General features: G+C 56.5%; 1 protein-coding gene and 1 long non-coding RNA gene across 3 annotated transcripts; one reads left to right on the top strand and one right to left on the bottom strand.

The window, feature by feature from the left end:
- Window positions 1–1,730: 1,730 nt before the first annotated feature.
- On the bottom strand, window positions 1,731–6,514 carry LOC136794700 (uncharacterized). Its single transcript, XR_010841819.1, has 3 exons — window positions 6,423–6,514; window positions 3,172–3,271; window positions 1,731–2,141 (listed from the first exon to the last, which is right to left on the bottom strand). It is a non-coding gene; the product is annotated as an uncharacterized lncRNA (long non-coding RNA).
- On the top strand, window positions 4,956–18,785 carry PLPP7 (phospholipid phosphatase 7 (inactive)). Of its 2 annotated transcripts, XM_059072541.2 has the most exons (3): window positions 4,956–5,853; window positions 17,487–17,847; window positions 18,237–18,785. In XM_059072541.2, exons 1-3 carry the CDS (start codon window positions 5,403–5,405, stop codon window positions 18,268–18,270), a joined length of 846 nt encoding a protein of 281 aa, XP_058928524.2. In that variant the 5' UTR covers window positions 4,956–5,402; the 3' UTR covers window positions 18,271–18,785. The 2 variants fall into 2 exon arrangements, with proteins under 2 accessions (XP_058928524.2, XP_058928523.1); XM_059072540.2 differs by lacking the exons at window positions 17,487–17,847; window positions 18,237–18,785 and adding an exon at window positions 7,057–9,356 and having other exon boundaries at window positions 5,309–5,853.
- Window positions 18,786–19,029: the final 244 nt, after the last annotated feature.

Below are 19,029 nucleotides of genomic sequence, written 5' to 3'. Positions count from 1 at the left end.
GGGTGGGGAGGCGGTGACGAGAACTGCTTTTCTCAGGACCGCTTTGCCGTCCTGGCAGGGGCCCCCGCCGCTGCCCCCCCCCCCGGCTCTCCCCTCCAGCTGTGCGTCTCCCCAGAGTGGAGCTTCTCACCCCTTCCCCTCCTGTTTTGGGGTCATTACCCCAAATAACCCGCCTCCTCTTGGCCATCGTCTTTGACGGCAAGGTTTGGAGTAGATCAGAGTCCAGGCCTCAGAATCAGACAGCCATTCATTCAATACATATTTGCTGAATGCCTAGTAGGTGCCAGGCACTGCTTGGGCACCTTGCCCCACAAAGGAGCAAATAGACAACAGACCCTGCCTCGCGGGCTGACACTCTGCTAGGAGGACGCAGACCCTGAGCACACACAGAATAAACAAGTGTATGGCATATGCCAGAAAGGAAACTGGCCAAGGAAGAAGGAAAAGAGGGGGAGAGGGTAAGGGGGGTTGGGGTGATGTTTGAATCCCGGGGTACCTCGCTGGCTGACTCCATGGTCCAGAGAGAATCCCTTAACCTCTGAGCTTTGGTGTTCTCGTGTGTACCATGGGGACTAAAAGCCTGTTTATGAAGTTGCGGTGACAGTTGAGACACACACGCATCTCTGAGTCTGGCACGGAGCAGTGTTAGGTACAAAGTCAGTGATAACTATTCTCAGTAGTAGTGGTCAGTCTGTCGTAAACATTTAAAGACCACAGATAACAAGAGACTACAATGTACAAATGGCTCTAGGTCCCAGGCTGCTGCCAGAAAACCTCTCCTGCTTTCAAGTGACGGGCAGTGTGTCCAGATGCTTGGGACAAGGGCTTTAGACTGAGTCCTGAGTCGCTTCACTGCACGCCACACCCCTCTCTCAGCAATGGGCAGTGCTAGAATAGGGAGGCTATGTGGACCTCGGGCCAGGTGGTCTGCACGCGTGGGGCCGCCTCAGAGCCATCTTTGTACTTCCCGCTGGTCCTTGCAATGGGGAGAGGGCCCGGCACACAGCAGACCTCAGAAAGTATTCCAGGGACCTCCAGTGGTCCAGTGGTTAAGACTCAGTGCGGGGGGCGTGGGTTCGATCCCTGGTCGGGGAACTAAGATCCCACGTGCTGCGCGGCCAATCAATCAATCAATAAATAATGTTTTTTTTTTTTCAAAAGTGTTCCAGGAGTGAGTGAGCGGATGAGTGAGTAAAAGATGAGGTCAAGCAGGCAGGGAATGGAGAAGCTGTGGGATACATGGCCAGGAAGGCAGCTCACAGGCTCAGAGTTACAGGGAGCAGCCAGCCCACATCCTACCTCTGGCCTTGCTTGCCCAGCTCTGTGGCCTCACAGGTGATGTCACCACTCTAGCCTTCTCTTCCTCAACTCTAACACAGGAAATTGAGTTGGTTAGACTTGCCATGTTGGCTGGAAGTGCCTCTGACCCTGTCCTGCTCTTCCAGGTCTGGGCACTGCGGCAGGTGGCTCAGGATGACCCACTGGACTTCACGGGGATGCATCTGAACCCACTTTTGTTTGGTACTTGCCACTTTAACCACTTATTTCTATTCTGCTTTAGTGCACAGGGGTGTATATGTAAGGATAGCTATGCCATAGTCGTTTCAAATAGTCACAAAATGCAAACAACCTACATGTCTAATAATAGGGAATTGCTTACATAAAGGGTGGCGCATCCACATGACAAAATGCCAAGCAGTCATCAAAAAATGATGGGTTGTCATGGAGACATTGCCAGGTTTTTATTTATTTATTTATTTATTTATTTTTGGCTGCATTGGGTCTTTTTTTTTTTCTTTTTCATAAATTTATTTATTTTATTTAATTATTTTTGGCTGCGTTGGGTCTTCGTTGCTGCACGTGGGCTTTCTCTAGTTGCGGCGAGCGGGGGCTACTCTTCGTTGCGGTGCGTGGGCTTCTCACTGCGGTGGCTTCTCTTGTTGAGGAGCACGGGCTCTAGGCACGCGGCCTTCCGTAGTGTGGCTCGCGGGCTCTAGAGCGCAGGCTCAGTCGTTGTGGCGCACGGGCTTAGTTGTTCCGCAGCACGTGGGATCTTCCAGGACCAGGGATCGAACCCATGTCCCCTGCATTGGCAGGCAGATTCTTAACCACTGCGCCACCAGGGAAGTCCCAGCACGTTTCTATTGTTAAGTGAAAAGGGAAGGTTATTTTTTAAAGGATATATAATACAATCATATTTTAAAAGCGTATTTCTTTATATATATAATATACATAGGTGTAGTTTGTTTAATAGATATTCTTTCTGATTGTTAAAGTAATACTTGGTTGTCATAAAACATTTCAATAATTGGAAGTGAGACAAGTGAGAATCCCTTTGTATCCTGACCACCGTTATGTTAACAGTGGTGGTCTCCAGGCAGCAGGATTATAGCTAGAGCATCTGTATTTATTGAATTTATGGCAGTAAGACCATACATTTTGACAGTAAGAAAAAAGTAAGGCTATCGGTAAAAGTATATTGTTTTATAAACTGGCTATAGCTATTTCATGGGTGTGTATCCTATCTCCCCAACTAAACTGCAGGAAGAGATCAATGAAAGCATCAATTAAATGAATGAATGAATTCTAAGACTCTTGAGAAGTGGGACTGTGTGGGCTATGGTAGGTGCTCATAAAGGGATGGTGCCTGCTTCTCAGCTGTCTGAGGATGTGAACAAGGTCACCCTAACTTACAGGTGGAAGAGAAGGTCTCAGTCTGAGTGAGTGGCTCTCACCAACCCCTGAGGGGGAGACAGAGGCCAGGAGTGCTAGCAGGACTTGCCTGCGGTCACTAAGGTAGAGGTTGCTGAGGGGTTTGAGTCCAGGGTTGTCCCAGCCCAGAGCCCACTTTTCACCACTTCTAGGCCAAAGTCCAAGCGGACTCCATGGCCCTCCCCAGCATGGAGCCCATTGTAGCCCTCAGAACCTGCCAGCAGCTCTTGCCAGGCCAAGGTGCTGACACAGGCCTCTGGGTATTAATAGCCCCTATCTGGGCTGTGCTCCTCCTCCCCTCCTGAGGTCAGCCCGGGTCACGGGCCCCACCCAGGGAGAGTGGGGTGAGTGCCCTGGTGGACAGCTAAGTGGGCACATCCAGGTCCCTGTGGTCTGAGGCATCTGAGTCTGGAGGCCCTTGTATCCCACCCCAGGGACTTCTTGGGAGTTGGGCCTCACCTCTTTTGGGTTTCACCCCTCTGAGCCTCAGCTTCCTTGTCTGTAAAGTGGGGATGACGTCTTGACTTCACAGGAAGGTTGGTTATATGGTGTCAATAAGCTAAAGCAAATAGAGAGCACAGTATACTGCCCACTACCCATGCATTCTGTGCACATCTCCATGTGCGTCTGTCCAGGGTCCAGGATGAGACAGCACGGGTCAGTATGGCCACACCCAAGAGGGAGGGATGTGACACAGTCTGGGACGTCTTTCTCTGTGGGTGCATGTTCTGAGGGGAACACTCTGGAAGAGAAGCGCCAGGGAGTCCACAAGGAACCCCAGAGTGAGGGTTCTTGGCGTCTGGCTTCACGCCAGCCAGGTACAGATTGGGGGCCAGACCTTGGGGGTGAGTCCTTCTGAAGGGGGCACTCGGAGGGAGAGAGGACGTTGCCTTGTTTGTTAAATAGGATCAATTCCTAACCCATAGGCTTGAAGGCTCACTATGTGGCAGGGACCCTTCTCAGCATTTTCCAAACATCATCTCATTGACTTCACAACAGCTCTTGGAAGGTGGACACTAGTGTTCCCATGTTACAAGAGGAGAAAACTAGACCCAGAGAGGCCAAGTGACTTGCTTGAGTTCCCACAGCTAGTTGGTGGCAGAGCCGCAGGTCATTCCTCGTCTGTCTGACTCTGGAGCCCCCAGGCTGATCCCCTGTGACCACAGAGCACTCACTCCCACCCCAGGCAGCTTCCTGTCCTTGGGAGGCTCTGGACCTGGTCCCTGGGAGGCTGTGGGGTGGGCCTGGGCCTTCATGGGGGTCTCCATGCTTGGAAGGACTCCTGCCTTCATCCCAGCTGGGCAGACAGGCCTTGGGTGCCGTGAATCATGAGACCAGGGCCTTCACCCCTGACTCTGCTGCTTGCCCTAAACCAGTGGCTTCCCCTTGAGCCCAGGCCCAGTCAGCCCTACAAGGGCTGTGGAGACTTTGGGTTCCTGCAGTCAGGGAGGCCAGACTCAAACCCCAGATCCTCGGCGGGGCCTTCCGTCGTGGCCTGCCCCTCTCTGGGTCTGCAGCCTCTCTTGCCCCCTCAGTCCATGCACTGCCACAAGGGCCCCCAGACCTCTCAGGAGGGCAGGAGGTAGGCTCTCCCTTGCCCAGGGCCTCTCACCTGCCTTTCCTTCCGGGGGAAAGCCCCCCACAACTCCCAGGCCAGGCCCGGCGCCCTGTTCTATGATCCCGCAGCGCATCTGCACGCTTTCAATCATCCACACGTGTCATTCGTTTAATCCCCGCTGAACTATGAACCTCCCGGGGACAGGGACGCGTGCGATGTGTTCCATTCGCTGCAGCGTTCCAGGCACCTAGTACAGGTCCAGGGGCTCGGGAACTAGTTACGGGTGGCCTGAAGCTGCTTTAGTGATCCTGTCCTTCTCAAAGCTTCCGGGCAGTGGAGGCCACCTCCGAGGGGCAGATCCATTACCAACCAATTAATTACCCTCCCTCTAATGGAAATCGAATCTTTCAGATTGCCATTTGATTGAACCGTCGTGCACTGAAGCCCAGTTCAAGACTGATTGAAAATAAAAAAGCCCAGCCTGCCAGCTTAATGAAATGCTGTCACAGAGGGGAGGGGCTGGGCCCGGCCCCAGTGGACCCAGGGTGATGCTTTCAGTGACGTCATTCACTCCATCTGGTGACCGCAGAGGCCTTTGGCCTGGACTCCACCGTCTAGTCCACGGGACCAGGTCCAAGCTGTCCGGGCCAGTGGGTCAGGCGGGCCTGGCTCACAGGGGTCTGGCCTGCTCAGAGGGAAGCTGGTCAAAGCAGGGCTGAGTCGGGGGCCCCCATCTGGGCCTCTGCCCTGGGGCACAGCCGAGGCCAGAGCAGCAGGAGGACTACATTTCCCAGAGTCCCCCCAAACCCCGGGAGCGAGCCATTGGAAGATTTAAATAGCCCAGGCCCGAGGCAGCCTGGCTGCAGCTGTGGACGTGTCCACCTCCTGGGTGGCTCCATTGGCGCTGGCCCGCCCTGGGGGGCTCGACTGGCCGCCCAGCTGGCACTGACATTCCCTGGGAGCCTGGTGGCAGCCGGAGGTAAACAGCCACGTGCAGTCCCGCACTCTATATTTAACAGCTGCCGCAGAGCAGGAGGGGAGGCCGGGAGCAGCGGCGGCTCCAGGCTTCCGTCTTTGGAGAGAAGGGCCTCACAGCCAGGCTGGCACCGGCCCTCGCTGGGTGACTGTCACCATGCCTGCCTCCCAGAGCCGGGCCCGGGCCCGGGACCGCAACAACGTCCTCAACCGGGCCGAGTTCCTGTCCCTGAACCAGCCCCCCAAGGGGGCGCCGGAGCCCCGCGGCTCGGGCAGGAAGGCCCCGGGCCCCTCAACACAGCCCTCGTGCCCTGGCGAGGGGGCCCGCGAGCGGCGCCAGTCTCAGCAGCTGCCCGAGGAGGACTGCATGCAGCTGAACCCCTCCTTCAAGGGCATCGCCTTCAACTCCCTGCTGGCCATCGACATCTGCATGTCCAAGCGCCTGGGGGTGTGCGCCGGCCGGGCTGCGTCCTGGGCCAGCGCCCGCTCCATGGTCAGTCTCATTGGCGTCACGGGCCACGGCGTCCCCTGGATCGGGGGTACCATCCTCTGCCTGGTGAAGAGCAGCACGCTGGCCGGCCAGGAGGTGCTCATGAACCTACTTCTGGGTGAGTGTGCCCTCCGTCCACCACCCCACCCCGCCAGGCCCCGGGAGGGATCCCGCCCCAGCAGGACCAGCGGGGCTCTCAGAAACCTACTGGAACAATTTAATGAGGTGAGGCAGGGAGGGTGCCCCAGAAACGGGCAAGCCTCCGGCTTGGGGAAAAGAGAGCTGAGGGTGCCCAGGTGACAGCCCCCTGCAAAGTGAGGGCCTTGAGAATGCAGGGCCCCGGCGGGAACTTCTGAGGAAGGGCCCTGCTCTGGGGAAAGAGCAGCTTGAACTGCCGCCCCAGAAGAAGCTTGAACAGGGGTGCTGGGGGCCGTGGCCTCGAGGGAAATGGCCAGGAGTCTGGCGGGTGCTCTGCAGTGGGGTGTCTAACCCTGTAACACCCCATCCCATAGGCTGGGGTCCTTGAGTTTCCTAGGCTGCTTGCAGGCAGCACTTGTGAGCTGCTCCCATCAAACCCCTGCTTGGCTCAGGGACCCTGCATGCCGCCCAGGATCCTCCCACAGGGCCTGGGGGTGCAGGGGTCCAGTCTGGGGCTCCCACCCACACGTGGTCTCCTGGAGTCCTTACCTACTGCTTCCCTGGGTGAGTCGCTGGAGGAGAGGAGGGCCTGGTGAGCTTTGGTTTGTTTTTGCAAAGTCTTTGTCACCAGCGTCTTTCAGTTGAGCTCTGCCCTGTGCCAAGTGCCACGTGGGCGCCATGTGGAAAGCAGGCCTTCCGCTCTACCCAGGAGGTGATGCCCAGCCCCCATGCGGCCCACCCTCCAGCCACCTCCAGATCCCCCAGATGCTCGGGGACCCTCTGCTGCCACCCTCCACGGTGGGCCGTGTTGATCTCCTGGCCCTTCCCAGCGCAGCCACGATTTGGGGCACAAGTGGGGGGCGGGAGGGATGGCTCAGGCTAAGCCAACACTGACAAACGGGTCCCACTACCAAAGGGGTGTGTGTTGGGCCACTGAGAACTGCCATCCCAGGGGAAGTTGCAATACAGTGTGGCTCCCCACTCAGGCCTCAGAGCATCTGGGGTGGACACTCTGTGGGTGGGATGTAGGGAGGGGAGAACAGCAGTTGCTCGTGCAGGAGATGGCTGGGTCTGGTACCATCGACGTTTTCTTGTTCTTATTCCTAAATGATTTACATTACTTGTTATTATGCCAAATACACAGTCCCATGTGACTGGTGCTATTACCATTCCCACTTTACAGATTAGGAAACTGAGGCTCCTATAAATAAAGCAACCTGGCCAAGGCTTCAGAGCGGGAGATTTGCACCAGGTCTGAAGATTCGCACCTGATATACAGGCCCGTGCTCTTTTCAGGCAATGTGCCCTGGGCTTGGGACAGAGCAAGGTGGCCCTGGTGCTGGGCCGGGTGTTGGGGGGGTGTGCAGAACCCTGGTCTCATTACCCACAGTTTCCCCGGTGCCCATTGCAGCCTGACACAGATCAGTAGCTCCAGAAAACTGTGTTGGGGGTCAGGTGTCCAAGGATGGGGGTGGGAAAGCATCCTCGAGCCTCCCTGTCAACCCTGCCGTCTGCACATCCCTTCCGCGCGAGATGATGCAGGTGGCGGAGCTGTGTTCACGATTTGCTCAGCGCTTTTACTGCGAGCCTGGTTTTGCAGAAACCACACCGTCACTTCTACAGGGAGATGATTTGTCCACTGCCATGTAGCTAGTCATTGATGGGGCCAGGACCAGAGCTGGCAACAACTCTTAACATCTTAACAATTTGTTAAGCTGAGGCTTCTGGCTCTTTCCAGCAAGCAGATCCTGTGGACACAAAGGCGTTTGCTTCATAGGATGAAGAGCAAGGTTCGAGGTGCCTCCCTTCTTGAATAAGAAGGACAGTCATTTCTAAGTTTTTAAAATCATGTATTGAGTTTCACTATGTACCAAGTACTATGCCACGAATGTCCTGTATTTCATGGTTTTAAAATCTTTGTAATGACCGTGTAATGTAAATATTAATACACCCACTTTACAGAGCTAACTGAGGCTCAGAGGGGTCAAGGGACTTGCCCACCCCCACATGCCCATAAGTAGTAGATCTGGGAACCAAGTCCAAGTCCTCCAGGCTGCAAACCCCTTGCCCTCCCCACCACCGCCCGTCTGCAGGTCGGGCTTACCACCCAATCCATGCTGAAGTTTGTGAGTAGTGAGGGGGCATCTGGGAAGAGTTTCCTCTTTCACCAGCACCTTTGCTGGCACATCCAGGTACCAACGTGACAGAGAGATAAAAGCCTGGCACAGAGCAGCTGCTCAGAACAGGCAGGGTGGTCTGTGGGCCTGGGGCATTTCATGGGGATGTGGACCCCGTAGACTGCAGCGAAGAGCCAAGGCGGGTTAATCCCAGAGCCCTGGCCTGACCCGCCAAGAGGAGCTGCCCACACCACTTTCTGCCCAGGGAAGAATGACCATCCGTGGAGCACAGACTGCACGGATCTGTCTCTTCTTTAGTCTTTGGGGGCCTGGGCGGCCTTTCAATCCTGGAGCTCGGAGGTTGCAATGGACTTTGTCCTGGCCTCACTCTGACCCTTACTCGCTCTGGTCAAGTCAGTTCCCATCCCTGAGCTTCAGTTTCCTGATCTGTACGTGGGGCTTCAGGGTGGGGACTTAAGGGGAGCTGGTGAAGCACTTAGCACAGTGGGTGGCAGGCCGATGTGGAAGCTGCAGGGCCCTGAGGGATGAGGGGGCCCTGCCTGGTCCTGCCTGCCCTGCTCTGAGCACCAGGGCACCCAGCAGAGTCCTGAGGGCAGAGCCCTTCCCCTATACAATTGGCACTTGGGCTCTCCTTGGCCCCAAAGCGGAAAACTCAGGAGCCTCGGGAAATGGAGCTGCAGACACTGGACCCGGGAAGCGTCCCGGCTGGGCCGGGAGGGAGTTCTCTGCTCTGCTCCCTGCGTTCCTCTCCAAGGGCGTGCTGTGCTGCCCAGACCCTGGAAACGTCAAAGCCAGAAGGGATCTCAGCAGCTGGCACACGCTTGGCTCCAGAGTTGGCCGGACCTGGGTGCAAATCCCGGCCCAGCTGTGGGAACCGGGGCAAATGACTTTGCCTCTCTGAGCCTCATTTTCCTCATCTGTCCAGTGGGTTGCTGGGACACTTGCCTGAAGCATTACACGAAAGTGCGTGGCTCCTACGAACGCCAGTTGATGCTTGGGCGTCAGTGATCATCACCGTCCTTATCACCATTGCCAGCATCAAAAGAAGTCCCAGGTCCAGGGTCCCTCCAGGTCCACTCCAAGCTCTAGGCACCTGTGAGATGACCTGATCCCCTCCTTTGTCCTTCCCCTGCAACACCCGACATCCCAAACAACATCCCCTGCAACATCCGACATCCCAAAGGGGACCAGGGGACAGGGGACCCAGGCCATCCCCGTTCACCAAGCCCATCCTGGTCCCCCCATGGGCCTATCCTTGGTGGAAAATGGCTTCCATGTCTTATTTCCATGATCTATAAAAGAATCTTTATTGAAATGTCCCTGATTATAAAAACTATACATTCTTTTTTTTTCTATGTCATTTTTAAAAAATTTTGGTTAAATAGACATAACATAAAACTTACCATTTTAACCATTTTTAAGTGTATACTAGCATTAAGTATATTCACATTGCTGGAACTTTTCCATCTTCCCAAACTGAAACTCGGCTCCCGTTAAACACTAAATCCCCATCCCTCTCCCCACAGACCCCAGCACCCACCATGCTGCTTTCTATGAATTTGACGAGTCTAGGAACCCCATATCAATAGCATTATACAGTATTTGTCTTTTTTTTTTTTTTTTTTTTGGTGGTACGCGGGCCTCTCACTGTTGTGGCCTCTCCCGTTGCGGAGCACAGGCTCCGGACGCACAGGCTCAGCGGCCATGGCTCACGGGCCCAGCCGCTCCGCGGCACATGGGATCTTCCCGGACCGGGGCACGAACCCGCGTCCCCTGCATTGGCAGGCGGATTCTCAGCCACTGCGCCACCAGGGAAGCCCCAGTATTTGTCTTTTAATATCTGACTTATTTCACTTAGCAGCCTGTCCTCAAGGTTCATCCGTGTGGTAGCAGGTGTCAGCATTTCCTTCTTTTTTTTAAGGCTGAATAATACTCCATGGTATGGACAGACCACATTTTGTTTATCCATCATCTACCTTCTGGCTATTGTGAATAGTGCTGCTATGAACATGGGCGTACAAATAGCTGTTCAAGTCCCTGCTCTCACTTCTTTTGGGTATAGAACCAGGATGGAATTGCTGGATCCTATGTTTAATTTTTTGAGGAACCCCCAGACTATTTTCCACAGCAGCTACGCCATTTTACATTCCCACCAGAGAATTCCCATTCTCTGGTGGGAGAATTGGAGCCCTTTTGCACTGCAAAAGGGCTCCAGTTTCTCCACAAGTGTTCTTTGCCAGCACTTGTCTTTTTATATAATAGCCATCCTAATGGGTGTGAAAAGTGGTATCTCACTGTGGTTTTGATTTGTGCTTCCTTAGTGATGAGTGATGTCGAACACCTTTTCACCATACACCCTCATGGTAAGGAAAATTCAGACAACGACAGGTGATGAAAAAAGGGAGTGCTTTCCTTAAGCCCTTTCCCCAGGAATAACCTCCATTGCAGTCTGGGTCTTGGGCCTCTGGATTTTTCTCTGTGCCCAAACTAACGTATCATATGCTTCTAAAATGACCTCCTGTGGCGTTTTGCCCAGCTTGGCCTCATTCTCATGGCCCTACTGGGCCTTCTGGGCTATGTACCTCCCATCTCGGCCCCACTTCTCCCTTCACACCAAGCATGAGGGGTTCAGAAACCAGAACCTGCACCCTCAGCCTGGCAGCGCCACCCCCACCCACCCCAAGCATCTCACAGCATCCCCTCCCCCACAGCCCCTGCTCACCCACCCTCCATAGAATCTGTTCTGTCAGCTCTCCCATCCCGGCCCACCGGCCCCTGCTCTTGGGGACAGCTTAGGTGACAACCCCTCCAGGAGGTTTGCATAGCCTGTCCCTAATGGATGGATCTTTAGACCGATCCCGGACCTTCACGGTCAGGAGCCCTCCTGCTGGAGACACCAGCGCAGCTCCGCAGAGGTAGGACATTCTCCACCCTTCCCCCAGCTTCACTTCTCATCTCAGTGGGGCTCAGCGAAACGGTCCCTCCAGGCAAAAATACACATGACACGAAATTCACCATTTGCACCATTTTTAAGTGTCCAGTTCAGTGGCATTAAGTACATTCACATCGTTGTGCACTTGTCCCCACCATCTATCTCCAGAATTCCTTTCAGCTTCCCCACCTGAAACTCTGCACCCGTTAAACACTAACTCCCCAGCCCCCCTCCCCAGCTGCTGGCAACCTCTAATCTACTTTCTGTCTCTATGAATCTGCCTCCTTTAGGGACCTCATAAAAGCAGAATCATGCAATGCTTGTCTTTTTGTAAAAATAACTCTTTTTAAATGTGCACAAGTCATGCACCTTCACGATAAGAAAAATTTTAATGCAGAATTACAGAAAGACACCAAAAATCGCCGTCATCAACCCACCCAGCTAGAAGCACTGTTAACATTTAGCGTGGTGCCTTCCAGACTTTTTTCTCTGCGTATAAACACATTAACATCTTATTTTACAAAAATGGCATCCTGCTGTAAGTCCAGTTTGGTCATTGGCCTTTCCCACTTAAACCCGATAGCTATCCTTCGGTGGCTATAAATACACGTCAGCTCCATCACCCGCAGAGGCCCCAGAGCTCCACCGCAGTGTCTCCCATCTGTCTCCGACTCAAGGGCATTGGGTTGGTTTGGGGTTTTCAGTGTTACAAAGAACGCTGCAGTGGACATCCTTGATGTGGGGTACATCCCTAATTACTTCTCAAGGAGACAGTCTTACAGATGGAAGGCCTGAGTCAAGGGAGGCCTGTTGGAAAGACTTCTGAGTCTGAAGCCAGATGCCCTTCAGGAAGTTTACACCGATTTACAGCACCCCACAGCACTACCGGGCTGGTTCCCCAGCTCCCAGAGAGGCCAGAATGGGGGATCGGAGGCCAGAAGAGCTGGGACCCCCTCCTCCCAGCCCCAGCCAGTGAGAGGTGTTGGTTCTGTCTTTGCTCTTTGCAGGGCCCAAGCTACCCCTCCCCCACCCCCCGCCCAGCCTTACTGCAGCCGAGGTGGTCCCTGAGCGTGAGGGGCCACGAGGGGTCATCCCGGCAGCCCCCCAGCCAGGCTGAGAGAGAATAGTGGGCACCAAGGCGGCACAGCAGGGCCTTGAGAATGGGTGTACCCCCCGCAAGGAGGGTTCAGGCATCTCAGCGCCCGCTCCGCGAGAGGCCTGGAGAGTGGAGATTATTGGGAGGGAAGGCGTGAGAGGTGATGGGGCCCCCGCCCTGCAGCCCAGGCGGCCCTCAGAGTAGCTTCTGGGATGATCCCCATTTTATCAACGGAGGGAGGAAGCTCAGCGGGAGGGGCGTGCCAAGGTCATGAAATTCACAAGCAGTCGACCTTGAGGCCGGTCTCTGATCCTGGAGCCCATGTGCTCGGCCTCTGCCCTGAGGCCCAGGGAGGGTAGGTGACCAGCCCGGGTCACACAGCAAGTCGGGGCGGGTGGCGGGGCTTCGGCCCCTCCTGACTCTGGCCCCTGAGCTTGCTGCCAAGAGGACCTTTCCCCACAGGGGCCCCCTGCCCACCTCCCATTCCAGGAGGGGATGTAGGTCAGGGAGCTCGAGAACAGGCCACGTGAGTGGAATTCACGGAGCCCTGAGTGACGGAGCCATTTGCTTCTATTTCTGGGCCCCAGATTATGCTCTGACAGTGTCAGAATCAGAGTCACACCAGGGACGGCCGTGGTGCTGGAGGGGCCGCGAGCAGCGCGCGGGAGTAGCAGGTGGGGCTGTGAGTGGAGCGGCGAGGGCCCGGGGGCCACCAGCCCTGCTGGAGAGCCGCCCCCCCGTGGCCTTTTCTGCACCCACCTCTCGGAACCAGGCAGCAGCAGTGTGACGTGGGGAGGGGCTGTGGGAGCCCCCGTGTAACTACTGCACATCCTCCCCACCCTCACGGCCCAAGCCACCCGGCACCCTGCCAGCCTGGTGCACCAGCCCCAGGCCTGGCCCCCGCCTGCCATACTCAGGAACCAGCGAGGCCCAAGACCCGCAGGTCGAGTGAATGAACGAACCAAGCACAGGCTGGGCTGGGCCAGCTGGACAGCCAGGCTGACCCAGTGGTCCCGAGAGGGCCAGGGCGGTGGGACAGTCCCCACCCCATTATGGCCGCAAGGGACAGAGCCAACCAGAAAAAGCAGACTCCCAAGGCCCAGATGTGGGGTTCTCAAGCCTCTCGAGGGGGCAGGGGAGGGTCCCCCATCCCCCCCCAGCTTCAGCCATGGGGCCGCCTCTTTCATCTGTTCGTATACTGAGTCTCTGTGTATACTTACATTGGGGAAACGTGTTTTGCCGCTAAAAAAGTTTGAAAGGTGTGGGTCTTGCTCAGTTCTTGGCCTGTGGGTCTTGACAGCCCACGAGGAGCACTGGAACACCCGGGGAGGGCAAGGCACGAGCCCGCCATGCCTTCAGCCACCGCCTGGGAGCGAGGCCCTGAGCGCGGCATCCCCCCCGGGCAGCCCATGGGGGCGCGATGCTGCCCCTCCCTCCCTCCCTCCCTCCCTCCCTCCTTCCTCCTGAACTCAGCAGCTTTCTCTGGGCACCTCTGCTGTGGTTTACACTTGTCTGGTTCTTGCTAACTTGCTGAGCCCTGGTTTTCTGCTGAGAAAAGTGGTCACCAGTTAGATAGAGGACCCACATCTCCCAGTGGCTAGTGTCATGGTTTGATCTACCTTAGAGCCTGATCCTGGTCCCCGTTAGCCCCCTCCAGACCCTGGCCCAGGATGCTCTGACTTTCCCCCAGGTGGTGAGGGTCTCAGAATTTGGGCCACATCATTCTGACCCTGGTGAGACCTCAGAGAAGGAAACCCTCTCAACCAATGCCCCTGCTTGACGACACCCAGCCTCCAGGGTCTGAAAGCCTTAAGTTGCCTACCTGGGTCAGGCCAGGCTGGGGCTTAGGAGTAATAACAGCAGCTACAGCGTCACCCGCCACATACCAGGCTGTTCTAAATACTACGCAGACACTAAGGAGCTCATTTCATCCTGTGATAACCCCTGTTACAGGTGGGTACACTGAGGCTCTGACAGGTGAAGGCACTTGTTCTTTTTTCTTTTTTTTGCGGTACTCGAGCCTCTCACTGTTGTGGCCTCTCCCGTTGCGGAGCACAGGCTCTGGACGCGCAGGCTCAGCGGCCACGGCTCACGGGCCCAGCCGCTCCGCTGCACGTGGGATCCTCCCGGACCGGGGCACGAACCCGCGTCCCCCGCATCGGCAGGCGGACTCTCAACCACTGCGGCCCCAGGGAAGCCCAAGGGACTTGTTCTTAATGAGCCGAGGAACCGGCGCTTGAACCCCACCTGTGACTCTGAAACCTGCAAGTTTAACCTCCCCCCACCTGTGAACTGCCTCCTCCCCAGGTGGAGAGAGCCTGTCACTAGGTGAGGGAGGGGCAACTTTCAAAAGCCTGGCCTCCTGCCTCGGCTGCTCCGTCAGCCTCAGGGTCCCTGGGGTCAGATGCAGCTGCCTCCCTCCAGCTCCCACCTGCCCTGTTGGTCCCTCCCTTCTGCTGGGACTGTGACCACGCCCCCGCCCCCCCACGGGCTCCAGATGGCTCCCAGGCTGGGCCTGGCCTCCACCTGGGTCAGCAGCATGCGGGCTGGGAGGCCTGGCTCCTGGGAACCAGTTGCCGTGGAAATAGGGGGCGGGGAGCGGAACAAGGCTCCCTCCTGCCCTTAGGCTCCTCCCCTCGTGGCCCGGCCGCCTCTTCATCCACCACTTCCTGCTTCTGCCGCCTTCGCTGGCTGGTCACGCACATCCCAGGGTGGGCGAACATCAGCTGGCCCTGTGGCTAGTGAGAGGGGCAGGCCCTGGGGCGGCCAGGGCTTCAAATCCCAAACCAAGAGACCAGACTACACGCAGCAACCCTGCAGAGGGCAGGAAGAGAGTTCTGCATTGACCAGGGAGCGCAGTGTTACCCGGGAAAGCGCTGGACCTCCAACGCTGGGACCGTCAGGTAAATAAGCCAGGGCAGCTCGGACGCTGCAGCCGTGGGTGTCCAGGGGTGTGTGGCCCGGAAACTTTCAAAAGCAGGTTACAGGGCTTCCCTGGTGGCGCAGTGGCTGAGAGTCCGCCTGCCGATGCAGGGGACGCGGGTTCGTGACCCGGTCCGGGAAGATCCCACGTGCCGCGGAGCGGCTGGGCCCGTGAGCCATGGCCGCTGAGCCTGCGCGTCCGGAGCCTGTGCTCCGCGACGGGAGAGGCCGCGGCGGTGAGAGGCCCGCGTACCGCAAAAAAAAAAAAAAAAAAAAGCAGGTTACAGAACGTTGTGTGTAGAGCACGTTACAGCTTTTATTAAATCTATGCTCAATAGAGGGAAAGAAGGTTCTGGAAAGGTGGCTACCTCTGGGTGGCAGGATTACAGGTGATTTAAAATCTTATTTTTGTCTTCTATTTTGTAAATTTTCTACAGTGAGCATCTATTGTGTCCTTTTTTTCCCAGAAGTTATTTTTTTGTTTTGGGGGGTTTTTGTTCATTTCTGAGCAACAGCGGTTGCCGGCCAACAATTTCGGTATCTCCTGTAAAGTTTCCAGGAAAGCTCCCAGCGCCAGGCTGCACTGAACTGTCATTTGGTGATAATCCTCCACCCTTCTCTAGCCCTCCTGGTGTGCCAGGCACCTGGGGGGACCACCTCGTCTGGTTTGCTGGGACTTCCCTGTTTTAGCCCTGAACTTCTTATGTCCTAGAAACCCCTGTGTCCCAGGCAAAGCCAGGACAGTCAGTCACCCTGCAGGCACCGTGTCAGACCCCGTCTGGGAGGCAGGTGTTTGGGATATCTTGTTACAGGTGAGGGAAGTTAGGTGACTTGTCCAAGGTCACAGTCAGGAGGCTCCGAGTCTGGGACTTGAACCCAGGTCTCTGTGGCACTCGCAAGCCCCCACTTTGGCCGACCGGGTGCCACTGTGATCGAGGCAGAGCAGCCTCTCCAAGGCCACACAGCGGTGGGGGTGGGGGGTGAAGGCAGGACGGACAGAGATCCAGGTCTCCCCCAAGCTCCCCAAATGGGAAAGGAGCCCGCCCCTCTGGCTCCGCACCCCAGGCCAACGACTCAACTAACATTTGGAGACTGCCGTTCTGTGTCTGGCCTTGGGCATACGCCTATGAACAGAATAGATTTGGCTTAACCCCCCCTTGTGTGAAGTGATGGTGGTGAGGAACAAGTGAGGGGTTGACCCCGAACCTCTCACCACCCAGCGGGTTCCTTAGTTGCGTCTGGGTAAGTGCCGTGAGGAGAGCGTGGGTTGTCTGGAGGGCAGAGAAGGCCTCGCTGGGGGTGTGACATTTAGGCTGAGGCCTGGCAATGACGGAGAAGAAGTCAGAGGGAGGGAAAGGGAAACATCCAGAAAGAAGGAGGAGCAGGCATGGATGCTCCAACCCCCAGGGCTTCGTCTCGTCTTCTGTAAAATGAGGCCAATATGGTGCAGCTGCCATGGAAAACGGTTTGGTGGCTCCTCAAAAAACTTTACATAGGGAATTCCCTGGCGGTCCAGTGGTTAAGACGTGGAGCTTTCACGGCTGAGGGCCCGGATTCAATTAATTCCTGGTCGGGGAACTGAGATCCTGCAAGCCACGAGGCGCAGCAAAAAAAAAAAAAACCCACAAGATTATACACAGTTAACACACGATGGGGCAATTCCGCCCGTAGGGATGTGCCCCAAAGAACGGAAAACGGGTTCTCCACAAATACTCATACACAAATGTTCATAGCGGCATTATTCACAGCAGCCAAAAATATACAGACAACCCAGATTCCATCAACAGGGAATGGATAAACGAATTGTGCAGGTCCAGACAATGGAATAATAGTCAGCCATAGCAAAGGAATGAAGTTGTGATACCTGCTACAACATAGATGGGCCTCAGAAACATTACAGTACGTGAAAGAAGCCTGACACAAAAGGTCACATATTGCATGATTCCACTTACATGAAACGTCTAGAATAGGCGAATCCATAGAAACAGAAAGCAGACTGGTGGTTGCCAGGGGCTGGGTGAAGGGAGGGCAGGGGCCAACTGCTCGGTGGGAACTGGGTTTCCCCTTGGAGCTCGATAGAGGTGACGGTTGTCCAACGTTGTGAATATACCAAACGCCGCTGCACTGTACACTTAAAAATAGTTAATTGTGTGTTACGTGAATTTCAGTTCATTTAAAAAAGATGGCGACGGTAACACCCTGTTCTCGGGACTGGTGGGGGCTTCAGTGAAGTCCTTTGAGAAAAGCCACCAGCCCAGGGCCCCATTGTCAGGATGAGATCCTCCGACGGACCCTCAGTGGCCCACAAAACCCCTGATCGCCACTCTCTCATTCAGCACTTTTATCTGTCCGGATATGGCAGGGAAGGGCCTTCCAGGTAGAGGGAACAGTGCAAGCAAAGGCCCCGAGGTGGGAACCTGCTCGGAGGTCCGCGTGGTTCAAGTGAAGGAAGCCAGGGAGCGGTGGGGGCAGAGCGTGCAGGAGGGGCGCTGACGGCCTCCGGGGCCTCTCTCTCCCGCCCACAGCCCTGCTCCTGGACATCATGATGGTGGCCGGCGTGCAGAAGCTCATCAAGAGGCGCGGCCCGTTCGAGACGAGCCCCAGCCTCCTGGACTACCTCACCATGGATATCTACGCCTTCCCCGCCGGACACGCCAGCCGCGCGGCCATGGTATCCAAGTTCTTCCTCAGCCACCTGGTGCTGGCGGTGCCCCTGCGCGTCTTACTGGTGCTCTGGGCCCTCGGTGTGGGCCTGTCTCAGGTCATGATCGGCCGCCATCACATCACCGATGTCCTCTCCGGCTTCGTCATCGGCTACTTCCAGTTCCGCCTGGTCGAGCTGGTCTGGATGTCCTCCAACACCTGCCAGACGCTCATCTCCGCCTGGTGAGCCGTTCCTCGGCGGCTCCGGGGCCGGGGGTGGCCCAAGGGGCAGCAGGAAGACACAGGGCTGGCAGGGGAGGGGGCACCAGGCAGCCCCAGCCCATCTCCCCAGTCTCGGTTGGAGGCTGGTGACCTCAGGGGGGCCCACCAGTGACTGGCACGTCCCTCCCATCATGCTGGGTGCCTCCTGCTCCTTCAGTCAGACCCCGAGTCCCTCTGTAGACGGGCTGGGGCCCGGCCGCGGGGATAGCACTGCTCCACTTCTGCTTTGGAGGTGCCAGGTGAGAGCCAGGATGGCGGGAGAGGGGCCGAGTCTCATCTTGTCCTCTCACCATCACGGCTCTTGAGTTCCTGGCCGTGCCCACCTGACTGCAGCACACCGCCCAACACAGGTGCCATCACCATTCGTGGTCATCGAGAGCGTAGGGCAGCGCTTTGCCAAAGGGAGCCCCACCAGACACCAGCCTACAAGACCCTTTGGGAAGAGAAACGGTCTTGTGGTCAAACGATTTTGGGAAATGCTACACACTCCGTTGGACATCCGCGAGGGCTGGGATCGTCCTAAAGGCCAAGTCCCGTAGAAGAGCTTCCGTGGAATCTTGTTTAATCCGTGTTTCCTAAACTTATTTGACTACAGAACCCTTTTCTCAAGGAACAGCTATTAACCGCCCCCGCCCCCCCCAGGGAACCGCATTTCCCCAGACGCATTTTGGGAGATGCTGCCCAGGGCCTGAGGCGTGAGCTGGCCTCTCCCAGCGCTGGGCCCCAGAGCCCGGGGAGACCACGTGTCTGTGCCGCTGCCTGTGGCAAAGCCCAGGGCCCGCGGGCATCGGTGCCGCTTTGGCCCCCAGGGGCCGGACTCCGTGTGACCTAATAGGTCGTTTCCAAGTCAGCCGTTCTGGACGTGCGCTTCACGTCACAATACAGATGATGAGCAAACAGCCCCTCTCCTGTGCGTTCTTTTTCCTCGTCTGATGCAAGATTCCAGGTGGAAGAGTCCCTGTTAACATGGGGATGGGGAGTGATTTCTTTACCCCCAGTCAGGCCACGGTGCCAGGTGGTCAGGGGGCAGTGGGCTCCTAGACTTTTCCGGGCTGCCTGGTCCCTTCTCCCTGAGGTCCCTGCTGGGGCTGCCTCCATCCCCGGGCCCTGCACCGGCCACCCTGCCCAGGGCCTGGCTCGTGA

Source organism: Kogia breviceps, chromosome 8 (assembly GCF_026419965.1).
Source record: "Kogia breviceps isolate mKogBre1 chromosome 8, mKogBre1 haplotype 1, whole genome shotgun sequence".
Lineage (NCBI taxonomy): Eukaryota > Metazoa > Chordata > Mammalia > Artiodactyla > Physeteridae > Kogia > Kogia breviceps.
The sequence above is the reverse complement of the archived record's forward strand: the minus strand, read 5'-3'. Positions and strand labels throughout refer to the sequence as shown.